General features: G+C 38.1%; 1 protein-coding gene and 1 long non-coding RNA gene across 2 annotated transcripts in view; one reads left to right on the top strand and one right to left on the bottom strand.

Moving 5' to 3' along the window:
* The first annotated feature begins 382 nt into the window (after positions 1–382).
* The window catches only part of LOC139979086 (uncharacterized), a 29,708-nt gene continuing 4,245 nt past the window's right edge, over positions 383–25,845 (top strand). The window contains exons 1-3 of the long non-coding RNA XR_011797077.1: positions 383–745; positions 6,388–6,558; positions 8,522–8,693. This is a non-coding gene — a long non-coding RNA (uncharacterized lncRNA). The remainder of the gene's footprint in view (positions 746–6,387; positions 6,559–8,521; positions 8,694–25,845) is intronic.
* Positions 14,996–25,198, bottom strand: LOC139979080 (receptor-type tyrosine-protein phosphatase S-like). The gene is made up of 7 exons (XM_071989743.1): positions 24,923–25,198; positions 20,881–21,165; positions 19,803–20,108; positions 19,024–19,329; positions 18,072–18,377; positions 17,242–17,571; positions 14,996–16,398 (listed from the first exon to the last, which is right to left on the bottom strand). The coding sequence occupies exons 1-7, from the start codon at positions 25,005–25,007 to the stop codon at positions 16,070–16,072; spliced, it is 1,947 nt and encodes a 648-aa protein (XP_071845844.1). The 5' UTR covers positions 25,008–25,198; the 3' UTR covers positions 14,996–16,069.

Below are 25,845 nucleotides of genomic sequence, written 5' to 3'. Positions count from 1 at the left end.
GATGCTATTCATCCGTTACCAGATCTCAGAGTATATGGAAGAGGTACGAAACTGAGATTTGAAACTTTCGGGACAAAAGTTAAAAGAGAAGTCGAATCATAAAGTATTTTGAAAACCATGCTCTTATCGAGGGCCTAAAGCATTAAGTTGTAAAATTGAAAAAAAAAGGAAAAAGTCGAGCATTCCATTGCTTTGTGACGGGAGAGAAATATTCAAACATTCTCCGTATAGCTGATTAAGTATTTTTCGTTTTTGGTTTGGGAAGGCACCTGCTCGCTTCCGTAGCTAAGCATTGGCAAATCGCCATCCCGGAATGTTGCTTATTATATTTAAAGCGGTGCTGGTCGGTTTGAACTTGTAAATGCATTTTAGTGGGCACAATTCCAAATCTCTTCATCTTCATACATTATTCTTTGTACAATAGAAATGATCGTTTCAACAAAACAGCGATTTGAAGTTGGTTGCCAATATCACTCAAGTTCACTAAGCCCAGGAGAAAACTGGGTTATACATACATTGCTAAAGGCGCATGGATCCAACCAGTGGCGCCCGGGGGATCCTGCACAACGATCAAATCCTGTCTAACGATTGTCACTTTTGACGACTCGAAAAAATTAGAACTGTTCAGGAACAAGAGGAGGAGATCGGCGCCGAAGCGACGCACCGGTTTCGTGCACGATTGCATGTATACCGGTAAGCCTGTAAACCAACCCGTTCCTGATCAACCTATGGAGCTTTGTGCAAAGTAAGATTCAAGTTGAACAATACAGGAGGCTTAATGTGGCAAGCATATGGTTAATACTTTTGATTTAAAAGTTTGTCGCACACTCAATCTTTTTTCTTGGCTAATATCACATATGAAAGACATTTTCTCAATTCTAGGCTACGAAAAGTTATTATTCATATTAAAAGGATAGACCAGATGGGCATTTATGCATGTAAAGTTCAATTGCAATTTACAAATCGTCTACTAGATAACAAGTTATAAATGTTGCATAATTGAGCTTGTTACAAACAGATGCAATCAGGGCGTCAGTCCCAATTGAAAATTAGATATAGTAAGGGGGAGGGGGGTGACATAAATGAAATGAACATGGATAAAACTGAAGAAGTGAAGTGAAGAATATATACACACACTTTGAAATATTGTTACCTTTACATCCCCGTTGTTAAAGTTATAAAACTACAAAAAAACATACACACACATAAAATGGACAACTTCAACTAACAATACCTTGAATACGCTATATGAGCGTTGCGTGGTCCTTCATAGGGATACTCAGAATATGTTTGTTTTTCAAATTTACCAATGCAAAATAAAAAGCTTGCGTGCACTGTACTTTTGAGCTTACGGACTGCATGATTGTGGGTGTTTAGTGCATACTATCCGAAAATTGAATTAAAAAACAAATCATATCTGCATATACTGCTTTGAATGAATCCATCCAATCCTATTGCATGTCGTCCAGATATAGAGTTGTTCACAATTGACAATTCATAATCATGGAGTTTAAAGGAACCTATTTATATTGGTCGCCGTTTTCTACTTTTTTGACATGTCCATTGAGTGTTTTACATATATCAATCATAAAACAGCAAACTAAGATATTAGCCAAGTTTTTCCCTGCCAGCAACGTTAATTGGCGAATGGCGAGTAATTAAGGATATTTGCAGATAATGAGAAAAGTGTCCACGACATATTCCACATTTAAAATTCATCGCATACAGTTTCCCCAAACCCACTAATGTGAATTCGACCAATCAGAGATGCAGGTTTAGTTATGAACCGTTGCTAAAAATATATTCAGGACTTTACGTTGGTACAACCAGGAAGTTGTTATGGAACACCCTGGTACAACTGCCATATAGACTGTAAATCAAGCATGGTGTCGTATTACGTTGGTCAATGACGTTCGTAGTGTTTAAATATTCATATTATGGGCGAGGTGTATTGGGATCCCAACGGAAAATATTTTGGAGAATTTTTTTTTTAAAAGTTGCAATTTTTTCGACTTTTATGCCACCATTTGAAGTAAGATTTAAATATATAAGCTAGTTATGTATGTCGTTATGGCATAGTGGACTCAGTGAGGTTACAAAAAATCATAGAAAAGGACGCAAAATGCTGCTTTAATATGAATCTAAGAGACTGACTTCGGTCAGCTTGCGGCTTTGATAAGCCAATGAGGCTTCTTCGCGAGTTCCTGCTCGCAAAAGGATCTAGAATACACACGTACATACATACGCACCTGGTATGCAATATGGGGACCGCCATTTTCCTCCCGAGTGGTTCACAGGAGTGGGGACCAGTAAAAAAACTTATCTACATTTCCGGGACCACTGGAGGCACATCTTCATATACAAGACCACACAAACACACCTACATTAACAAGACCGCACAAACACACCGACATTAACAAGACTACACAAACACACCTACATTAACAAGAGCGCACCAACACACCTACATTAACAAGATCACACAAACACGCCTACATTAGCAAGACCACACAAATACACCTACATTTGCAAGACCAAAAGCACACACCTACATTAACAATATCAATAACACATGAACATATGTCTGACCAGTTATTTCAAATTACAGTAGACCCATCACAATAAACTTATTTTCTGGGAACACAAACATAACTTCTTTTATATGAGCAGAGATACAAAAATTCTTCAAGTTCATGACAGCTAAGAAATCTATATATAAAATATTGGACAAAAATATATGTAATTTTTCAAGACTATGGAGGTCAACAGAATCTCAAGACTATACACAATGCAATTATAAACATGCATACATTTCCCTTTTTCGAGGTCATGCAATAAGTTTCAGTCAAGCCATGACAGTGCACTGAAGTGCTTCTTTTCAATTTCATAACAATAGCCATGTGCCTAAATAAACTGCATATATGTTAATATTCCTGAAGTTGAGGCTCCAAAATTTCAAATATAAACGTTTTTTATGCCTATGATATAAACTTCTGGTTATTGGAAATCTTTGCAGGATGCATAATTATAGCTGATTTGGAGGGTCACTTTACAGAAAGATATGTTAAATGTATCTCGGAACTACCTATCATCCTTTACCTGAAGTTATTCAACTAAATTGCATGCATTTCCATTTATGTGCACAGATCACTATTTTATAATCACCGTACTCTACACCATTTATTGGAATCACATGCAGACTTCTTGTTTATTGTGCAAAATGAATTTCATTGCACGAGAGACATCTTGAAATGAAGCATAGCTAGGAAAAACACCATATTTTTTTAGTTCCTTTCTTCCATATTCAGGACCTTGTGAACATGTTTCCACAAAAGGAAAAGATGATTTTCAATAAATAATAAACTGCAAATATTGCATTAAGTAGGCTGTGTCGTGCTCTTTACGAAGGTTGTGCTAACATGTTCATGTGAGCTTATAGTACTTTCTAACAAATTTAAGCAGACTTATCGCTGACTTGGTTGCCTATTTCCTTCGTTTAAGTCTGAATTGTGAAAACCAGGATGTGACTATGAAAGTTGGGACCAAACTGACACTTTCCACAACCACCATTTTTGGGAGAGTATGCCTCCTGCTTACCAAGTCACCTCCTTATTACATCATCTGTAAGTTGACCACATAATATGTACACTGTCTAGACTTAACTAGTCCTGTCCCCGTGGTCCCCGCACAAACATAAAATGACGTCCAGGTATGTACACCAGGGAAAGTCTCAAGGTTCAATCCTCAAAGTTGTGATACCAGGGAGGGTTGTCCTAAGCTCATCATTAGCTTGTCTTTCTAGACTTAACCATACTGGTAAAGAGTGTATGCAGAAACTATATTTATTTGTGTTGTATAAACTCAACATGGAGCTGCTGTAAATACCAATTGCAAGAATTTGCAAGAGTTTAAGAGTCTATTAATTTGTACATTGCACTGCAGTGGAGTAAGCTTATGTATCTTAATTCCTGGTTCTTAAGCACATGAATATGATTATGTGGTCCTTCGAATGAACTAAACTCATTGACCTTCCTCATGCCAACTGTTTGAGATAAAGAGATGACATGCCCAGAACTACTTTATTGTAAATTGATGACCCCCATCACTATCCAACCAGTCACCGCCAATGAAGTAAAGGAGCCCCAGGCCCCCACATACACCCACTCATTAAGACATTCTGGCTGAGCTACTGCCCCAGGGTTCCTACACCTAAAAGTTTTGTGGAGCATGTTCTCCCACTTCCAAGACTTTTTTGTACAGAACCTCTTCCATGTTAAGAATGCTTGACTATTCGGTCCCCTGATTATATGCACGGCTAATGAATTTTGTGTTTATCGATCTTCGAATTGTACATACATACATGCATACGATCCTGTTTTGTATTACGATTCGGGAAATGATAACCTGGCAATCCCATGTTTTGTTTTATTATTGAAGACAAAGGCAAAATGAGAACTTCAAGCCTAAATATATACTTTGAATGCATGGATTAAACAAGGAAATACATTTTGATTCATATCAATACACATTTACTTGTTACATTTAACAAAGACGTACACTGCGTCTATTCTAAACGTCACAAAAAATACACAAAGGAATAAAAAGTACAGAAAGAATTTGTTGGACACGTTTGTTTAAAATATTGTCAATTATGAGGCGATTATTTTTTAATTAAACTTGCAATAATTTTCAGTTATTTTGATAAATAACAAGTCATGATTTTACTGTTGAATTTAAAAGAAGTAAATGTTTATGAAAACAGTTCTCCTTTAGTTAAGGCAATCAAACAAAAATTATTTGCTCTATGGATGTGATATGATAATACAACTTACACTGTTAAATACAAACAAAGAAATGAGAGGAAAAAAAAACAAATTAAATGAAACGCAAAGGAGGAGGGAAAAGGAGTAAAAAATACTTTATATTATTAAATAGTAAAAGCAGAGAAAAAAGAGTAAAATAATAATAGTAATAATAATCATACAAATATAGCAATATGGGAGGAAAAGGAAATGAAAACAACGTATGATGACTTCGCGATCTATCTGTCTGTACTGTGGCATTTGGGAGGAATTTGCGGAGTTGTGTATTGTATTCAAGGGAACGGGAAACAACTTACATCCTGGTTACTCGACGAAGCATTAACTGCTTGTTAATGACATAAGGAAGTTATTGGAACGGTGAGTAGGATGCAAGGGAAGAATAACGTGGAAGCCAAATACACGATACAACTGTATACGTATTAATCTAACATTACGAACGAATGTATGGTACTCCCAGTATGTGACAATTTCTCAATATGAGGAAGGTGTTTGTACATAACAATGGAACTAGTTAACAAAGACAATAACATAATTTGACGGACAGACGAAGGGTGCTTTACTTAAGTGCTGAGCATATGGGATACAGGAAAAACACTTCTAAGATAGGGACTTTAATCATCATTTTTCTTTAATAACAGTCCCGCAAAACACTCTCTTTGTATCTGAAAACTGATGACAATCTTTCTCCAATAATGTCATTTTACCTCTCAAAAGGGTTGTCACCTTTTTTTTTTTGAGAAAATAATATACACACAGGTGCGGTCACGACCAGTGTCAAAGTTCAAATGCTTTAGCAAAACATTAGTCATATCTGTCTTATTAGCTCTTCGTGGATAAAACCTGATGTGAAGAAAACAGAGTCAAACTAGATACCCTTCACTCAGTTACAACGTATAATAATATCTCGGTAGCAAACCAAATCGTAATGTACAAGAAGGACATACAAAGCTTACATAAAATAAAACATGATGTGAGAAGTAATTCATTCATATTCATAGTAACATTAATACCTCAAAGATTATAAGATGCATTTATAAGTTTAGCAAAACTAAACAATGAATTATTCAATCATAGATTAATCAGTATAACTCTTTCAAGACTCTCATTGCATTACCAACTTTCTGGATGTTAGTTTGTTCAAGAATATTTGTCACAAGTCGTTCGGTGGCAGAACATTTGTCAACTGAGGCCATAAAAAACGATCACAAATCTAGTAATTTTACCACATGCTACCATGGTGTACTCATATCCACTAATTGATGTCGGCATGGTTTTGAAGTCAAGACTTATTTTGGAAAACGTTTGACATTTATGTGGTACACGTGGGTGATACATCCTTAACATGTCTGAGTTATTACAAAACTTCTGACAACCTACACATGATTTGACAAAATTATTGATTCTCTCAAACATATTAGGCATATCAAAATGGTGACTAATAGTCAAGAAAGTTTACACTGTACCCTGGTAACTACTAAATTAGCATTCAATTGTGATATGGAAGGTACCTGACATATTTGTTGGGACTGCTAACTGTAACTTAACGTTACTTTTCTTATCAAAGGAAAACAAACGAATAAAACTCCATCACAGAGATTGTACTGCTCCGACTGCAACTGAACTGCTTTGGCTGACTTTCTATCATTTAGCGAGAGGTCATGTAACAAGGAATCATATCCTGGTTTAAAGAAAGAAGAAGATTCTTGTTTATTTCTGTCTTTATTTACATCAACTGGTAAGTTAAAGTCACGAATAATCTTCTTAATATCACTCATGAGTTTATCTAATTCAACCATGTTGTGTAACAAGATTCTCAATCTTAGACAAAAGTGGCTGAGACAGCTCAGGAGGAACCGCACTGTGATTAATACAAGGAGCTGTCGGTTGTAAGATGTATGTGGTTCTGGTTAATTAAAGGTAGGTTTTTGAAGTGTAACCATGAATGGAGACACGGAGTATTGTGTGTATTACCAACTTGAGATCTCTTTGAAATGTTTAAAAATTTGGTGTAGCTTCCGTGTGTGGTCATGGAGCTATAAACAGATCCATGGTGTGGTGAAGTGTCTTGTCTTGTGAGGGGACATATGGTAATGATGGCCGTTAGGGAAAATATTGAGGCTTGTTTGTTTGAAAACATATCGGGAATTTCAATGCCCCATTTTCTTAGCATTAGAGCAAGTAACAATTGTATTGGCAAATTCAGAATACCCAAAACATCATCCGCTGAAAAGGCAACTGGAATTACTCACGGGTGGTCTTGATAAGAGATCAGCTCAAATATCTCTGTGTCTTTCTTTTAACTTATTTAGAAAGAATAACTGGCCGCATCAGAAGGTATTTTGCCAACGTGGGTTAGGTGGATCTTTGTTTGATTCGAAACTTCAAACTATAAAAGAATGGTCAATAAATGCATCAAAAATGGAATCTTTCAGAAAATGTTTGAGTGCAGGAATATTGACAAAAATCCAAACAACTCTAATTTTGATAAACTGTATCTTTGACATGCAGAAGAAAGAATTGTTTACCATCAACTTTCTGGGTGATATATGATCCTTTAGCAAATCTAGGAGTACCACTATAGATAGGAAACTAGTAACTAGTTTATCAACAATATGCTTATCTGATTCAGTAGTACAATATGCTCTTATGAAAAATGGTTCATCATTTTCTGAACTGAAAATCAATTTTATAGCCATGGCATGTTGCAAGTTCACCATACAAGTAAACTGCAATTCTGTTCTCTAGCAACACTGGGAACAAATCATTTTTTCCTTAGAATCAATACTTTCAGATAAATCAAAATCTTTTGAAACACTTCCTGTTCAGTAATGCTGATTAATGGATGACATCGATCTAAATGTGAATAATGCTTTGATTGTACTGTTTCATTCATTGCTTGGACGTGTTATCACAACCTACATGAACTGATTCATATGAATGATGATCTCTCAACAAGTCTGAGGCCACATTTTGATTTACACTTCCATAACACATAAGTTAAGATAATACATGTTCATACTGACAAATAGACCTTTCACGTACACTTTGTTTTGTACCATAAAAATGAGTTGAACCCTTTCACAAATTGACCAACATTTGAGAAAAGACACTTCTGAGTTGGAAAATGATTTGCTTCTAAGACAACTTCACTCGATGTAAAAGAATGCGATTTGTTGAACATGGGTGTATCTTGACATCAAAAACTGGTCTATAATAGACCCTCTTTGGTATTTGTCCCTAAAATTCAAAATTCCACCTATTTCTCTCAGATTGCGATTGCACAACAGCAAATCCAAACCAAATTCAAAGCACTCAAATTGAAGTGATAACCCTCAATTGAAATCTTAAATTCTTTAATGTGATATGCATACCGATAATCACCATTACCAACCTTAAAAGATATTGTACAATTTGCTTAGGATCAATAGAAGATAAGTAATGTGAGCTTTGTACAAATGATTCATATATGATTGATTTTGTTGCACAATTAGGAAACACTTTTAACACATTTTGATCACCAGGAAGATGACCTCTTATATAATTCTTTCCATCGAGATGTAACTAACAAATATCTTGTTTTAGTGATGTTTAGCTTCTGATTTATGGAAATCGAACGATATAACAACACTTTGAGGTGATGCAGAAGCATTTGATGCATCAGGGATTTGAAGATTTTGTGATTTCTCCCTTTGTTCCAGAACTTGTTGGTGCTTTCAACTTTGTCGCTATTTGTGACGTGGTATGAGACAGTAGTCATATGTGATAGTTCTGCAAGTTCTCTGGTTTCTTCTATACCCGGAATGAAGGCTACCTCTTGTAGGACTCATTGGGTGCTTATAATAAAACTGATGCTCTACGTGACGATGAAGGGTATTAACAAACTAATCCAAACTTATCTGACTATGCCCATGGCCTATTTTCGAGGCGGCCTCCCGATTGTCCTCATATGTATCCGTTTGCACTGAATCGTGCAAGTAATTGTGTCTTAAGGACATCCAGGTTTGGAAATGTTTTACCCTCAATCCACAGTCTTGCTTGCCCATGTAACATTCACCTAAATAAGGATACAAAATTATTAATATCATCTACTGTTGTAGGGTTTTGGAGGCCATGTGATTCTAAATAATCCTCAAATTCCTCAAATGTGCAGTCCTTGGACGGAATATATACCATAATCATAGATCAGGCGAGAACCTTCCAGTCCAATATAGAAAGGAATATATAATCCAAGATGAAACGAGTAATTTGTAATGTAAAACATCGTAGAAACGAATATATACGGCTACTTCAAACAATTAGTTGAAAAAAAACTTTCAATGTCAACATGTGTTTGTTGTTCATGAGAAGCACGGTACGGTAACAGTATTTTAAGGTTGGGCGCCATGTTGTGCTTTCGCGGGCAGGGCTGGCCTGACAAGTTACTGGTTAGTGGGTCCGTCCTTTCATGGGTTCATAAGTAAACATATAGATATAAATACTAAGGATGCTGGAGAGATTACACGAGATTAATATTTCAATGATTAAAGGTTTCATTCAAAATGTATCTCACAAAGTAATTAATGTTGTCAATTCAAGATAAGGTCAGAACCACCCGTGCTTTTCTCTCAAAATTAAACAAAACTGTTAGCAAACTGCTTATGCACTAAAGACCATGTTTAAGAGAAGGTGTTAAAGTAAGTGGGCCTGAAGTTTAAATCATAGCAGGATCTTCTTCAGAGGCTGAATCATGTTAGAATACTCTTGGGCTATCTTGCGCCAAGCGGTCACATGACTTCAGGAATATGAAAACGGATAATGCTAACAGTAAAACAATCAAAATACTTGGAGTTTAAAAATGCATGCGTGATTTAAACATGAAAGTGGGACGGTATTTCCCCCCACAACAATAGCGCTACCATGTGAATGTTATTTCCTCTCGCTGATGCGTTGGTTAATGCTCATTTGACACACTGTAGGTGGACTAAATTCAATTGAAAGTCATCATATAATGTTGGCTAAGACAAAACAATTCAGCTGCCACGTGGTTTTCCAATAGTATGCCGGAACTGTATCACATACATGGTACATCTCCCACCCCATCCCCATCCCAACCCACCTCAATACAAAACGACAAGTAACAGTTCAAGATTGCATAGTTCAAATTACAAAAAAACCTACTGTACTATTAGGGTGTACTCTAAACTTCCATAGAATAAGTGGAGTAAAATGTTCATTTGAGATTGCTTTATATCGTCTTTTCAGCATCACCATCCGTCAGTTATTTTATTTCAAATTTGACCGGGGATGTTCTCAACTTTTCTAAGTATACAGTCAACCTGCTGTTGTGCGCGTCATTGATCAAACCTTGTTATCACTGAGTGCTGAATGCAATCGCATTACTTGCATTACTGCAAGTCAATGGGCTTATACTCTAATAACCAATGAAAAGCTACCAGTACTGGAATTTAAGTTAGCACAGGTAATAGCCAGCTTACAATGGACCTGAACACTCTTTGTAGATACACCAGGGGCGGATCCAGGGGGGGGGGCCCGGGGGGCCCGGGCCCCCCTTTTTGAAAATCCTGATTTTTTTTTTTACCGCGTTCGAGGGAAAGGGCCCCATGCGTGATCAGTGGCGTAGCTACTGGGGGCCTGGGGGCCGAGGCCCCCATGAAATAGGCTCGCCCCCACTGGCCCCCCTCCACTGGGAATGGGGTAAAAAAAATGTTGTAAAAAAATGTTGTAAAAAAATAAAAATAAGTGCGATTCACTTATAATTTTTGTTCAATAGAGTTACACAATTATCTCGTCTGCATCTGGCAGAATAAGAAAATACAATATCTGTAGTAATCATGAGAATGGTCACACAGCATGGCATGGCAATGGTCGATGCGACGATTGCGACCATATACCACGAACCTTGTTGTGCTGCGCGATATCTGCTGAAAATATGTTCAGTGCTTCCACCTAGCGCAACAATCTATCAAAAGATTGGTTCCGTTTGTACTGAGCCGAGGTATCAGGTTTTCATATATTGCCTCGAGTCAAATGAATATATGCAGGCGCGGATCCAGCGGGGGGGGGGGGTCCAGGGGTCCGGACCCCCTGCTCTTGGCCAAAAAAAAGATAGAAAAAAAAAGAGAGAGAAAAAATAATTAAATTAAACGCCAATTTTAAACATGTAGGACGTCAGAAAAGCGGTTATCCTCACAAGTCATCCAGGTGTGTCTTTTCCGTCAAATGAACTATAGTGTGCACGCGTGCTACACGTGCCAAAAATGCCTACAATTCTCAATTTTCAGACCGAAAAGTTTCAAAATTGAGGTGGTGTTTGAATTTTTTTCGGCGGTGAGGTTACAGAGCGGTAGGCTGCTAGGATGCGCTAACGAATTTTTCATGAGCAAACCCCTCACCCTTCCAGAATCCTGGATCCGGCCCTGCATCAAACAGTGGTGACGGAACGGGAGGGGATTGGGGGCTAAAGGCATTATGATTTTTGTATCATCTCAACTCATCTGATATGTAATACCATATTTCATAGATTGTTTTTTCTCATCAATTGAAAAATTGCAGACATGAGATCCATATTTTCAGGCTAGGTCCATGCTGCTTAGAATACTCGGGAAGTGCCGTTTCCGGCCATCTGGGGGTTTGTAAAGCCAAAAATTTTCTTGTACGCTCCGCGCCAACTGATGATGGCGCTCCGCTTAGATAGTCTTACGTTCAGGCGCGGCTGGACCAGTCAGACCCCCCCCTGTCACAAATCCTGCATCCGCCCCTGATATGTCATTGAATATTCCACAAAACAACTTTTTTATGCCCACGAAACTGTCGAAACACTACTGGTAGAGATATAAAATATTGGGAATTCTGAAATTCCTGCAAACATGCGGCTGTGCCTGTTCAATACTCACTACTGTATCGCCTTAAAAAATGATGAGTGGAAATAGTTTTTCCAGGACCGTATCGTATCGTGGGTATCGAGTGCGTCTGATATACGAACGTACGTACGTACGTCTATGATGATATGCACTGTACTGTACTGATAAAAACATAGGTGAATTTCACTCCATGGGAGTGATCACTGAGCACATTCCGGTATAAGAGTGAATTTCCATTCCATTGGAGTAAATCTTTACTCCTAATAGAGTTATATTCACTCATATTAGGAGTGAGGGTTAACTCCAATAGAGTTAAATTTCACTCTTAATTTGAAGTGCGCCGAGTGATCACTCCAATGGAATGAAATGCACTCATTTGTTTTTAGAGTGTTGCTATAGATATATGAAGAAGAAATTTACATACCAATACATGTTATCGGTCATCGATTGGCACAAAAACCCAGATTCTGATGACAGCTGCCTCAAGAAACCCAATAAATGGCCTAATTAGCACCGAGCCACCAATGTGGACCATTACCGAAACATCGATGCGTGTTAGTCTTCCATCCCCTTCCTCTAATGCTATTTAAGTCCACATGTGGGCATATCCTGCAAACCTACCGGTAGCCCACAGGGGTTTGAGTTGGGAGAAAGGCCTTGACAGCTTGAAACGACAAATGATGCCAACTTCCCTCAAGTTAAATGTCTGGCTGAGTTGGCAAGGCCAGTCAGCATGAAAGAGAAGAAACTTTTTTTGCATTTCTTTCACCAAAGTTGCACATCTTTTTGGTTGCTATTTTGCCTCACAGGTGCCATCTCCTGCGATCTGGGGGGTGCTGAAATCTCAAATTTTCTCTGTACGCTCCGCGCCAACCAAGGTGGCGCTCCGCTTAGATAGTAACCTCCGGCCCCCCCCACAAGAAAGAACAGCCCCCCATGGCCCCCACTAAAAAAATCCCAGCTACGCCACTGTGCGTGTAATTTTTTGTAAAATAAATTTGCAAAAGGAGTACACCATCATTCTGATAAAGTGAAGGTGAGAGGGGCACTCTGACTGCATCAATAGTCTCCATCTGAAAGGGGGCTCCAAGATGAAATGGCCTGGAGTAGCCTAGTAAAAAGTAGTTTGCATCACCACCTACTCCCCAAAGACGTAAATCCCAGCTCATTGCTCGAAATTGCAAATATATGCCCGGCAAACCATGAATACATGATTTATTGGAAATCAATTTTACTCCAAACTTTCACGAAAAGTAGCACCAGATTGCACCGAGGACCTCCATATTTTGTGAAATTTTCCAAAGGGGAGGGGGGCACCCACTCCCCTTAGACCCCTCCCCCGGGACGACGATTAGGCATTTCCCATCTGGGCCCCCCCCCTTCGGCGAAATCCTGGATCCGCCACTGTACACGTTTGATATTTTACTTGTATTTTACTCATTACCACGTTTATTTCAAACTGAAGAATTAAAACAATGTGTAACGAAAGTGGTTGACTTTAGGAACTAGTTAATTTCCTGTAACATTATAATACAATTTTTAGACGTATATGCCAGACTTTCGCTACGAGCATTCCAGACTTCACACTGAAACATTTACGTAAAAATGGCTTACAGTTACACAATTCATTGTAATGCTGGATATTTAACAAAAGAAGGCAATAAAGTTGCCCATATTAAGTTCTTCTTCTTTTTCAGGTACGTGTGCAATTTTATTTTCTTTCCATCTGATTACAACTGCTATTTTGTGTTGAAGTTGTCGAAATGTAGTGACAGAAAACTAAGCCAATTAAACAAGGTTATATCTCTAGACACATCGCCATGTAGTGTTATTCCATAGGAAAAGGGCCTGTGAAAATAAATACGGTTTCGTCATTATCAATTATTAAATTAGACACAAAATCACTAAAATATAATCAACAGAGTAATCACGTACAGTGCTTTTCTGAAAATTTAGGAAATGAAGTGGTACCGGCATTGAGTAAATTGTGAGGTAAGTTAGTCAGGGCAATGAACTCATGTAAGGGTTACGGAAGGTCCATTTGAACTGTTACAAACTGTGTTTCATCCAGATTTCACCTTTTTATTGCCATGTTTAGACAAATATGAACAACTTCTACGGATTTTGGTGTATATGATAAAAATGATCATCTGATAGTTACCAGTCAACTCCCATATTCGGGAATTGAAGTTAGGCATTTCTTTTAATATGGCACCGACGTATGAAATGAAGGCACATATCGGTGGTATATAAAACCCAATACTAAAAAAAAATCAATATTTAGTTATTCAAAAAGTTAAAACTATGCCGCTATACATCCAATTGGTTTGCAGAATTATCCTGCAGTTAAAGTTATTGTTTCTTTCCCTTAGTCTAATCGTGCCTTCCCTGCGTCATATTTCAGGCTTTACATTACGTGACCTAGTGATACAGCATAAAATCAACAAAATGTTTTGTCCATTTCTGTAATTTTTCAAAGTGACAGCGACAGCTGTCACTGTAGCAATTTCTTGACGTCACTCATAAATTCGTTTGTTGCCACCATTTACAACTCACAAAGAACAATTATTCAAATTCCGTCGATGGATCTGAAAAGGTTTTCGTTATTGGATTGAAAATTATTTTCACCAGACTTTTAGGTACATCATGCGCTTACAGGTTTTAATGAGTTTACTTGGATTTGTTGAAGGTGATTTTTCACTGTATTACTTTGATGTTGATTTGCTAGTTCAAACGGACTGTGAAGGAGGTGTTTACTTTTTTTTAGATGTATTCCAATTTTTGAAGTAGGAAATAGTATGTAAATTTTAAGAAAACACAAAGAGTTTAGTAAGCGTTCTGACATACAACTGTTTGCTTCAAGTTTACTTTGGTCACAAAACGTGTCAACTTCAAATGCTATTCCCGGAAAAGGTATGCAGGAATTTTTTGCTAACTTTGCCAGGATGCTTAGAATTAGTTGCCCTTTTATCTGTCAAAGTTAATGTTCCTCTGAACTACACTTTTAGTTTTCGTTTCAAGTCCATGTTTTATCGTTGCTGATAGAATTAAGTCGGACTGAACCAACAGAAGAGTTAAATTTACTTCCTTTTTCTTTTGAAAATGCTTCTTGCATAAACCGTCTATTCAAACAGGGAGACATTTCACAAATGGAAATTGAATTAAAGTGATTGCTGTAGTTGAATAAACATTTCAGAAGTATCACACATTACTGAACAGAGCCAAAAAAAGAGAGGAAATTAAACGTTTTGAAGTAATTAATCATGATTATATGACAAGTTATGTCTATTTAGGTATAAGTTGTAAAGAAAAGTAAAGTTTTGGTAAACTTAACTTAACCTTCAATAAACGACAATTAGTAATTTTATAGATAATGAAATATGTAGTGCTGACGTTTCAATTTAGTCTCTCGTAAAGGTGTGATACTATCTATCAATTAGCAATTATTACCAATGTAATGTTTAAATGAATTTAGAAACATGTAGTATCTTCTACTTCCTGTAAGTAATTTCTTCGTCTACTCTCAATAGTAATACGTTTGAGTACTAATCCGAGTGACGAAACGAAACAAAGATTGAAAGGCCTGGTAAGAGTATATTTACAAAGTTTCCTAACAGTGAAATTATTGAAATTTGTCCACCCTGTTTCCACCATTTTGCCAACAAATATATCAACCATTTTCACCACAAATGCTCAGTAAATCACGAGACGAAAATAAAAAACATTTCAAGTAATTTTGGTTAACAGCGATCCACGACTGTTCAAACTATGTTCAATTCAGTGTAGCAATGGTGATGCGCGTTACAGTATACTTAAATCCTTTTGTCGTGCTTCGTTTCGTTTTACATCTTTTGTCTGCGAAAGCCCACCACGTTTGTGTAATATCATATGTTTCATCAGTGCCTAACGGAAGGAAAGTCAAGTATGCTACGTGGGGTAAAGATATATCTACGTCTTTGGCTTCTTCCTAAGAGCTTGGGATAATGGAGACACTCGAAAGTTAAAGGAGAGTTGCGCATTCCGTTCAGATAATTCCAAATCGCCCTTTGGAGAGCGACTCCATAGGTTAATTGCCAGCATTGTTTGGGAGTGTAGAGAACGTAAAATCGAAACTCATAGATAATTTTGGCTCGTATTTTTATGTGCAAAACATGTATTGTATGCATCAATAAAGAAATTAACATTAAATGTGTTATTACAAGAAGGTACCGAATGTTTTCCTGTAACAAACAAAACAAAAGAAGGGTAGTCTATTCCTACATGATTATCGTCTTTATCAATATTCAACCGTCAGTAACAGGAGGGATGAAGTACCGCAAGTAACATGGTATAACGCCGGTTAATATACCTGCATGAACTAGAGACGTTGCTCTCTGCTTCATGCTACTAAGACTCAAAAATAAATTGGTGACCAGCTGGTGGGGACTCCAAATCATCACTGCCCATGCCAGTCGTTGCTCTGACCGTAAAAACATATTGTACATTTGGCGATAACCTTTCGTCACGTTTTCTGACTCGTATTTTGTTGCCCGCAACGTGCTCGGCGATAACTGGAAAGGGATTCTTTACTTTTTTTAGTCTGAATTTGGTAACCGTATAATAATAACTGGTAATAGGGCCATTACGTTGAGAACACTCAGGTCCACTCCAGTGGAAAACCAAATCGCCATTGTTCGCCGTTACCGGCATGAGACTTGTTGGTTCACCAGTTGGACCTTGAAAAGAAATCAACGATAAAAAACAAATTAAGCTGATAAATTTAGGAATGTAGTCGTCAACATACTATTAATTCACTGAATCCTGCAAGAAACGATCTGAGTGTGATACGTTCGTTAACTTGTATGTGCCGTCCTTTAGGTAAGCGGCTAACCCTTTGAAAACAACGGTAATATGCGTGTAGTGCAGGGTATACATCTTATGGTTTTAAGACAAATATCCTTTCCTATCTTTTGAACTAGCCGTTTACCAGATTTTGGCTTGTTTTGTAGTTTGTTCCAACCAATTAGCATACCTGCTTAAAAGTGCGACACCTTGCAGAAACAACTACGATTTTTAAACTGCTGGTTTTGACTATTATTAAATTTCCTTTGGTGATATCACTATATTCGCAGACCCTTGTAGTTTCAGTATTATGGAGGGCAGGGACTCAATAGACTGCCAGTTCACTAGCTCGGAACTGGTGCTTAAAGCACCATCAGCGCTACACCAGATTCAGATGTCGAAGGTATCGATTTCTTCGAACGATAGCAGTTTATTCCAAGGCCCCAAATGCGTTTCAAGGCCCGGCGAAGCCAGTTAGATCAATCAGCCGGCAAGAATTAATGCCCTTATTTTGGATAATTGATATCATTGCTTTATCATAACTTTTCTAACGCATTCGGAGGCATAGTTAGACTATAAATTCAGTCAATATAAGTAACCCTAAACGCAAGGTTTTGCTTCCTTGGCTGAATGCAAAAATACCCCGACTGAACCATTTCCCCCTACTGACGATCGGGATTGGGGGCCATGCGTCCTATATTTTGCAGACGCCACTGAAGTATATCGACTAGACTTACTCGATGTAGCTGTTTGTATCGACATGGACTTTTCATACGTCCTCGTTTGAGTGTTCAGCCTCAAAATGAGGTTGTACTGAGAGTTCGCCTTCAAACTCCTTACTGTTTTCGTCCTTGCTACACCATCCTCCACATCAACTACTCTTGGTGTAGCATCCTCTGTCGTTGGTAATCCGTCGCATTCAAGGACATCCAAGAGTTGGAAAGAGAGACTTTGAGCTAGAACACTGCACGAGTCCGTGACTCCCTCCACCGACCACATCACGGTAGCGCTTGCATAACCCGGACGTCTTGATAATGATGTAAATTCGAGGTCAGTGATAACCAAATCTGACAAAAGTATATTATAGACACATATATTACATTTGAAGATTGTTACGGTTCTGTTTATCATCACAATTTCTGCGGTGACAAACTTGTGCAATTTATTTTCCGTTTCTTACTTTGTTTTAATCTTGTAACCAGGCCCGTAGCCGGGACTTTGGGAGAGAGAAAGATGGGGGGGGGGGGGAGGGGACCAGCATTCTCATAGAAGCGCAATACTTGTATTTTGTGTTGTACGTATGATGGTAGCTCAAATGGGAGGGGGAGTAGTTGGGGGCAGAAGTCGGGCCTGTTTATGAGTTAGAATACATTATATTTTTAAATATATACGAGCGAGGAAATACTTCAAAGATATATTGACAAAGAAGAAGAATTTCAATATTAATTTTGTTTTCATGCGCCTGGCCGGGATATCTGTTAGGACTGTCTTTGTATAGTTTAAAACCTAAATTATGTCCTCCGTTCCTACTCTCCAATTGACCCTCGTCTAAAAACAAACACGTTACCTTCACAAGCAGTAGTGACTATTTGTGGAACATTTTTATCTGTGTAATCTCCATTCCTGTCTTGGAGACTGATTGCTACCTCGTATGCGGTACTGTCGGTTAGCTCAGTTAACACAACAGACGTCTCACTCGTTTCTTCGGTTTTCCATCGTCTTTCACCTTCTTGTCGGTAGTAAATTTTGTAGCTGTTCACTGGACCAGTACCCAAATCGACACTGGGGTCCCAATCTGGCCACGAAACTGTCACACTAGACGACGTTATATCTCGGAATTCTAACGGTTCGGGGTCTGCAAATGACGGTGGCTCTAATCGGTGAAAAAGGAGTAATTGACATTAAATTGTGGAACCATTTTTCTTGTGGTAGTCCATGGATGACTGTTTGCAGAATTTCAGGCATTATATGTGAAAGAAACCGAGAAGTAAGAAAAGACTGCAAAAAAGTGTTTTATATGTATTGAGGTGTTCAAGAAATTTATCTTTCAAATGCGGAATCCCTCAAATGCTCCTGGAGGATAAAATTTATAAATGTAGGGGCCGACATCGTGCCGGCCCCTACATTTATGACTAAATGTTAATTTTATGAAGCATTACAAACATTTGATCTAAAGCCATGTCTTTCTAATTGTGGTTATTTTTGTGCTGCATATGAGAAATTGAACACATGGGCGGTGTGATGGGCCTCAGATGTTTAGAGGGGTATTTCTCAAAACAAAATATCTAAAATTATAAGTGGAATAGAGAGAAAAGCTGGACTGATAGTAGTGATATACTATCCATTTAGTGCATTATTAATAATGGACGTTTCTTTTGGAATGGCGTTTAGCCTGATGAAGGGGTAAAGGGTCGAATACAAAAGGTCTATGTTTTTAATGTGAGGTCCACTTGTTTGCAAAAAAGCCCGACATTGCGCTTCTGTCAAATGAAATCAAAAACAAAGTTAAAATAAATTACCTGCAAGAATAGTAGTGACTATCTGTATAGTACTTTTTTCTGCATATTCTGCCTGATTAGTTTTCAGCCGGATCGCTACCTCGTATTCCGTATCTTCTGTTAGGTCAGTTAACCGAACATAGAGACTGTCTGTTTCTTTTCTCTTCCATTGTCTTTGACCCTCTTCACGGTACAGGATCATGTAACTGGTCACTGGACCAGTCCCAGTGTCCAATATTGGGTCCCATGCTGACCATGTGACTGTTACCCCAGATGAGGTTACATCTTCAAATTCCAACGGTGTAGGGTTTGCGAACAATGGTGCACCTAAAAAAACGAAACGTTAGCAGTCCGCTATAAATAATGCACTTAATTCTAAACTATTGTGCATGCTCAATGATCTTTAAGTTCCTAAAACATCATACAGGGAACCGTAAAAATAGTAATTCAACATTATGATATACATTTGTGGAACCAAATCTGGTATTCGAATTATGAGTATTCTATTCTCTGCTCTTTACTTCATCTCTCGTTCCATTTCATAAATATACACAGATAATGGTGAACAGCAAATTATGGAGTTATGCAGGGCATCCTATGTGTGTACAGTGTTTGTACAGATACTGTTGGCGTATCTCGGTAGGAATAATATAGAGCTTTGGCGCGACCTTTGTGACACCTTATTACCGGTAAACTCGTAATGATGATTTGATACTATTTTGCTTTGTTGTGAACTCATGACGCAACTATCCACTAGTTGCTCAAAGACCTTTTTTGTTTGTAAAAGTCTATGTCCATACCTGATGTCATGCATGTTTGTTTGTTACTTGGTGTTCCTTCTCCAAAGGGATGGTCTCTGATGACACTGATCCGAAATTTGTAATTAACATTTTCTCTCAAACCGGTGAATTGATGAGAGAGTTGTCTTCCTTTTGGTATTTCGGTGAATTTTTCTTCTCCTGGTCCTTTTATTTGTATCCTATACTCAACAATGGGACCGTGACCATGGTCGACCGTCTCGTCCCAAGCTGGCCACGTGACGGTTAAACCTGTTGACGTGACGTCAGAACACTCGAGTGGCTCCGACTGGTCATAAGACGGTGGCGCTGGAAAAAAACGTTAACATTTGATTGTGTTTATCTTGTTTCGCTTTTCTATTGATACTAGATATTGTTTATCTATTGCAAGATATTTGAAAGAATATTGCGTTAACAGAGAATGTAAAACTTAGGGGAACCGTAAGGTGAAAATCTACTGCTTGCCTTTTTCTGCAAGTACATTATAATAGCTGAAGAAAAAAATAAAACTAAACCTCGGCTCAGTTTGCAATAATGGTATCAAGATCCCAAAAGTTGCCCGAGAGTTACGTGACATAACATAAAGAACATTTGTTTGATAAAATTAACCTTTACCGCCACCGAATATCCCGGTTTGTGACGGTGAATTCAGGTGCGAAAATATGATTCCGTCAACTAATCGCAAAACCGTATACACAATTAACACAATCATAAGTTAATTGTAAAGAGTGTCACTAAGAACCTGAAGGGATTCCTGTCTACTCGTAATTAAATTAAAATAAGGAAACTGCTTTTCACATTTACTCACTCTTAATGGAATCCGATGTTTAGTAAATACACTTACGTACAAGTTTTGTTACAGTATTGTGGGCAAAATAATTCACTTAAGACTTAGAAGTAGGCCGTAAACATAAATTATAACCTTACAATAATGCATGAAAATATATTAAAATCAGACGTATCATCTGTAACTGTAGATATTTGGTACTCGTTAGCGTATAATCACATGTACGTACAGTCGGTGGTGAGGAAGGGGAAAGGGGTTTAATGAACTTGAATGTAATTGTGTTGCTTTGCTTACTTTGATAACAAGGTAAACTAGAGTCTAGACAGAACGCTTCGTCAGTTGTTTCCGGTGGACAAACATGTTGCGATATTTCTCCACCACATGGTGCTTCCTCTGGCATCCAGATACGACCGATACCACGGTGCCTAAACTTGGAGGGATGGCGTCCTCCTTTGAAGAAAGATGTCGGCATTTGGAAGACGAAGACTCTTTGATCAGCCCAGGGAGGAGGACTGCCCTGGTCTCCGCCACCAACTAAGGCTAGTCGCCCTCCGTAAAATGTCTTCTGCATTGCACATGCTATCAAAGAGATAGAAAGAAGGAAACACATTCATCACGATCATCTCATCATTTTTTGTCACGTCTAATATAACCACTGAGCACTAGACGAAAGTTGGGGAATAATTCCAGATAGTGTGTCGTTGGAAAGTGGGTTTAATATGAAGTCTCTCAATATGTATATCATATGTACGTTGCGACTCTAAGACGTCGGAATTACACCTTGAACACCTTGCAACCTTGCAGATAGTATTCTATTTCGGATGTTTGACTCTATACTTGCGGACATTTTAACAACCCCCCCCTACCCCACCCGACACCGCTCGTATGGGTGAGGTATTACTGTATGAAACGTCCAATGATTGTAGATCAACTTGTGATCATCTAATAGTTATAGATATCTGAATATACTTTCAAAACTCACTCGTGTTACGATACCCTATAATGCCATACGTATATGAACTCCCGGATTTCTATAATATAGCATTCATGCAAAACTGTATTTAATTACCATATTAAAGATATAGCATAAACAACATTTTAATTGAAAACAAATTTATAAACTTTAACACTGATAATAGAGAAAGAAAACAGCAGCAAAGAAAGTTGTAAAAGGTTGGAGAATATGAAGGACGGTACTAATATTGAAAGTATAGTCAGGACTGTAGTCTTAAGAACAACTTTTTAATACTCAAGGAAAGCAATATTCCACCTTCACAGTTATATCTCCGTGAAAAAAGTAAGTCACAGTTTCGCGATTGACATCATTCATTCTTATTTAGGCTAAAGTTGCTAATATCTGTTTAAACCAAATCGGAAATGAAACTTAAAACATGTTGCGAAATTTAACGTCATATGTGTTAATATTTAGATTTCTAGGCCTACCTACGCAGGCGTTTAAGCTGTGTGATCAGACTCTTCGTTTCGGAAACATCTACATATTGTGGTGAGGGTATGCTAGGTAGAAATAGAAGTGTGTAGATGAACGGGTTGTGAACTTGTTGTCACTGTTGTGGCGTGTTCTGAATCACACATAGTTTTATCTGTAATTCAGAAGTTTGTTTTCTGGCGAGGGTTCGCTGTACAGAGCAAATAGAGACAAACATTTAAAAAAAAAACATCACTATCTGAATATTGACCAATGTAAAATTGACTTATACTCTAAATTAATCGTGTTTCGCATTTGGGTGTTGTCAGAAATGTGGCATCGATAAATTTAATGACCAATTTTTTAAGTTTTACTTTAAACTAGCGACTACAAAACATGTCCCTTGCTATCAGTGTCGTACGGTAGGCTATATCAGTTACACGTTTAGGTTCTAGCATTAGGATCACGGTTTAACCTTAGTGTACACGTCTTTCGTTTTGGAAGTGATATATTATGAAAATTAATGCAACAAATTATCGCCAATCCCCAGTTTATTTATTAATATTTATATTCTGTTGGCAGCGAACCTCAGACATGGCTCTAGCTAAGAAAGTTTCCAACGATAACGCCATCCAGTACGATAGAATATGCAGCCGGGCTAGTATACTTTTCCTAGACATATATGGCGTAGGTACATTCCAAATCACTAGATCACCTGCACTTAATATAAATCTACGTTATGTTTACTGCAAAGTACAATGCTCTTGTGGAAAGTCGATACGACATAACAAATTCTAACTTAATATCCAAACTTCTGCGCATACCGTTATCATTGGCCTGAACGATCGATGTATCAGATTTAGGGGCTACGAAAGAGAATACGCTCCAGTTTGGTTTTAGCGTGTAGATCCTTTATTTTAATTTTAAGGAAATAATGACCAAATGTGTTTCATGTCCGAATATGATTCGGTTACCGCGAGCGTCCTAATGCGACATAAAACTAGTTTCATCCTACCTCATTACATTGTTAATGGTTAAGCAGTCCTGCACAAAACTCCGTACACACCCTTATTTTAAAAATTAGTACGGTAGGCTAGTCTCCCGTCAGTACCCTACCTCACTATAACATACTTTGGACATATATGTTACACTGCCAATGACCTATACATGAGACAGCACTTTAATTTATATTGAATGTCATCTACATTTTGATTGCTACTGTGAACTAATGAAATAAATATGTTGTTAATTGCTTAATTAAATATTTAAAAGGGTACCCACTGGTATAATTTAGAATTAAATTTATTCCATGCGCGAGTCTCATGATGCCACAAGAACAAGTTCTACCTTCAGAAGGGATGCGCGCGGCTTCACCCACCCCAAGCGCAAAAATGAGCCGCAGGCAAACGATAATCCTTCCACCAAACTCCGTGGAGACAAACACGACACTCCCAATCGAGACCCGCACACCGGACGCCGACGAAGGATAATCCTCGACTATAATCACCGAGCGCTTAGATAAGTCCACTTGTGTGGGTCATATATATAATTTAGGGGTACTACATGAATCTACCCCACTAGTCTCAACTAATTCTCACCTATAATTCGTTCCTTCTACCGGAAAAGGAGCATCTGGCGCCAAGTTAGACGATAACCAACCAAACGTTATCAACCCTCTGGACATACAATCAATGTCCATGGGCTAGTTGGTTTGGGTATCCGCATATAAAGCGAGAAGCCCGGGCTCCAATCCCGTCGGGGCTATGTAATTAAAATATATTCTAAAACGAAAATGCTTTCTTGTTTGAATCCCGCGGTACTAGAGTCTGGAATGTGGTCTCACTGTTGGAGATGTTCGTACTTATGTATAGTTTTGCTTTGCCTATTGTATGACACAGAAATGAAGTTCGAATTGAGGTCACAAGAATACAACTATAATTGCTCGATATATGCTGCGACGATTGCCTCGTGGAATTGCTACAAGTACGATTTACTGGTTTAGAACGACCACTGTTACTATTGCGAAGTTAGTTCGAGAATCCGCATAGCAGAGCGCGAGCAACATAAGTACGAATCAAACTCCACTGTTCTGTGGTTTCCAAATCATTGCTGTTTCGAAATGTATCTCTACAAACATACATTATTGAACATACATTACACATAAAACACCTTTTAGAAATCCAAATATACTTTATACAACCAATAAGCTGATAGGTATATAGTGTGTAGTTCAACTATGGGTAATTGTCTCAACAGAATTTCAACGCGATTTATAAAGTTCTCACAATTTTGCTTTCTTCAGGCTTAGTCGTAATGTAATAATATTGTTGTAGCTATGTTAGATTGTTATGTGTGTGTGTAAGCGTGGGTGTTTTTTGATATTTTTCTTTCCATGCCAAGCTGTTTTCACTTCCAACACTGTCGTTTCCAATCTTCTTTAGATGTTTTAATTTCTTTTAGTCTATAGACAGTATCATTAGTTTTAACCATTGTGCAAACGTAATATGAGAAAAGTCAGTTAATAATATGTAAGTGTAAAGCAAGTTGTTTGACTTCTTTAATGTATTTGGAGTGGAATTTTCCTGTCAAAGGTGATGAAGATTATTTTTATGGGGTTAGATTTTCAAAGTTTTAATGATACTTTTATAAGGAAAGTCTCCTAAAATTAAACCTGAAATCGAAAAACAAACTGTTTCAATAACTTTTTTTTGTAGAAAATTCCCCCCCCCCCCCAAGATAGATTTTTGGCAAGAAACAAAAACGCCAAGAGTGATGCTGCACTCTTAACCCCAGCACCCTGTCTATATGCATATGATTCACCAACATTTTAACACATAAATCAGACAAAAAACCTTTGCTTAATGTATGACTAACTATTAGATATAATATAAAACATAATATAAAACTTACCTCCGTTTTCTGAAAGCAAGCAGCAATTTGTCAGGAGACCGAATGATGACAGAAGAAGAACTTGTATCAGAAAATATCCTTCCATTGTAGAGCACGTCTGGATTTCTTTTTGAAGGTTTCTCTTTCGAAAGTAAATAAGGCTAAAAAAACGCAAGGCCTTTATATTGTAGCGGAGAGCTGCGAGTTTCCCTTAATGAGATACGTTTCGCTCCCACAAGGGGTTACATCTGTTGAGCTCCGCGGAGACAATTATGTTTATCCGTAACGAGAACTTATTACGTAATTTTGTTATATCGATGTATTCCTGTGACTGGCATAGGCAGGCACGGCGGTGGGTGTGTAAATCGATCCCATTGGTCGCAGCCTCACTTAAGTTCTATACAGGTAGTCCCTGATTGGTCTAATAATTGTTTACAGTTTATGTACCGACGTGTGTATACGGTAGGGTTATTTCCGGGGTATTTAAAAAAAGGCTTCTTTCGTTAGTGAGAAGGACGGTCGGGTGCAAGACGAGAAACTTTTCATTTGGTCGTCCTTTTGTGGATTTTTTGAATGTTTGAGTGGGTGGTTGTGGGTTTGTCTCTGCAGGTCGGTGGGCGTATTTACTTTTTTGGCTCGCTTGACTTAAGTTTTGTTTGTTAGAATGGGAAGGTAGTGCCGTTTGGCCGTGACGTTTTGGATCCAGCAGGGCGGGTCACGTAAAAAGCAAACTTTTCATTTGGCAGCTCGTGATAATGCCTATGATATTTGCCTAAGTCCGAAGAAATGTGTATAAGTATTATAGAGTGCCCGCATCTCTGCAATGCCCGAGTCCAGCGGATTGCCCGAACCCTGCGCTGCCCAAATCCAGCGGATTGCCCGAACCCTGCGCTGCCAGAGTCAATTGGATTGCCCGACGCCTAGGCTGCCCGACACCGGTGGAT

The sequence above is a fragment of the Apostichopus japonicus genome, chromosome 13, assembly GCF_037975245.1.
Source record: "Apostichopus japonicus isolate 1M-3 chromosome 13, ASM3797524v1, whole genome shotgun sequence".
Lineage (NCBI taxonomy): Eukaryota > Metazoa > Echinodermata > Holothuroidea > Aspidochirotida > Stichopodidae > Apostichopus > Apostichopus japonicus.
Note: the sequence above shows the minus strand (reverse complement) of the source record. Positions and strands in the feature narration are given on the sequence as shown.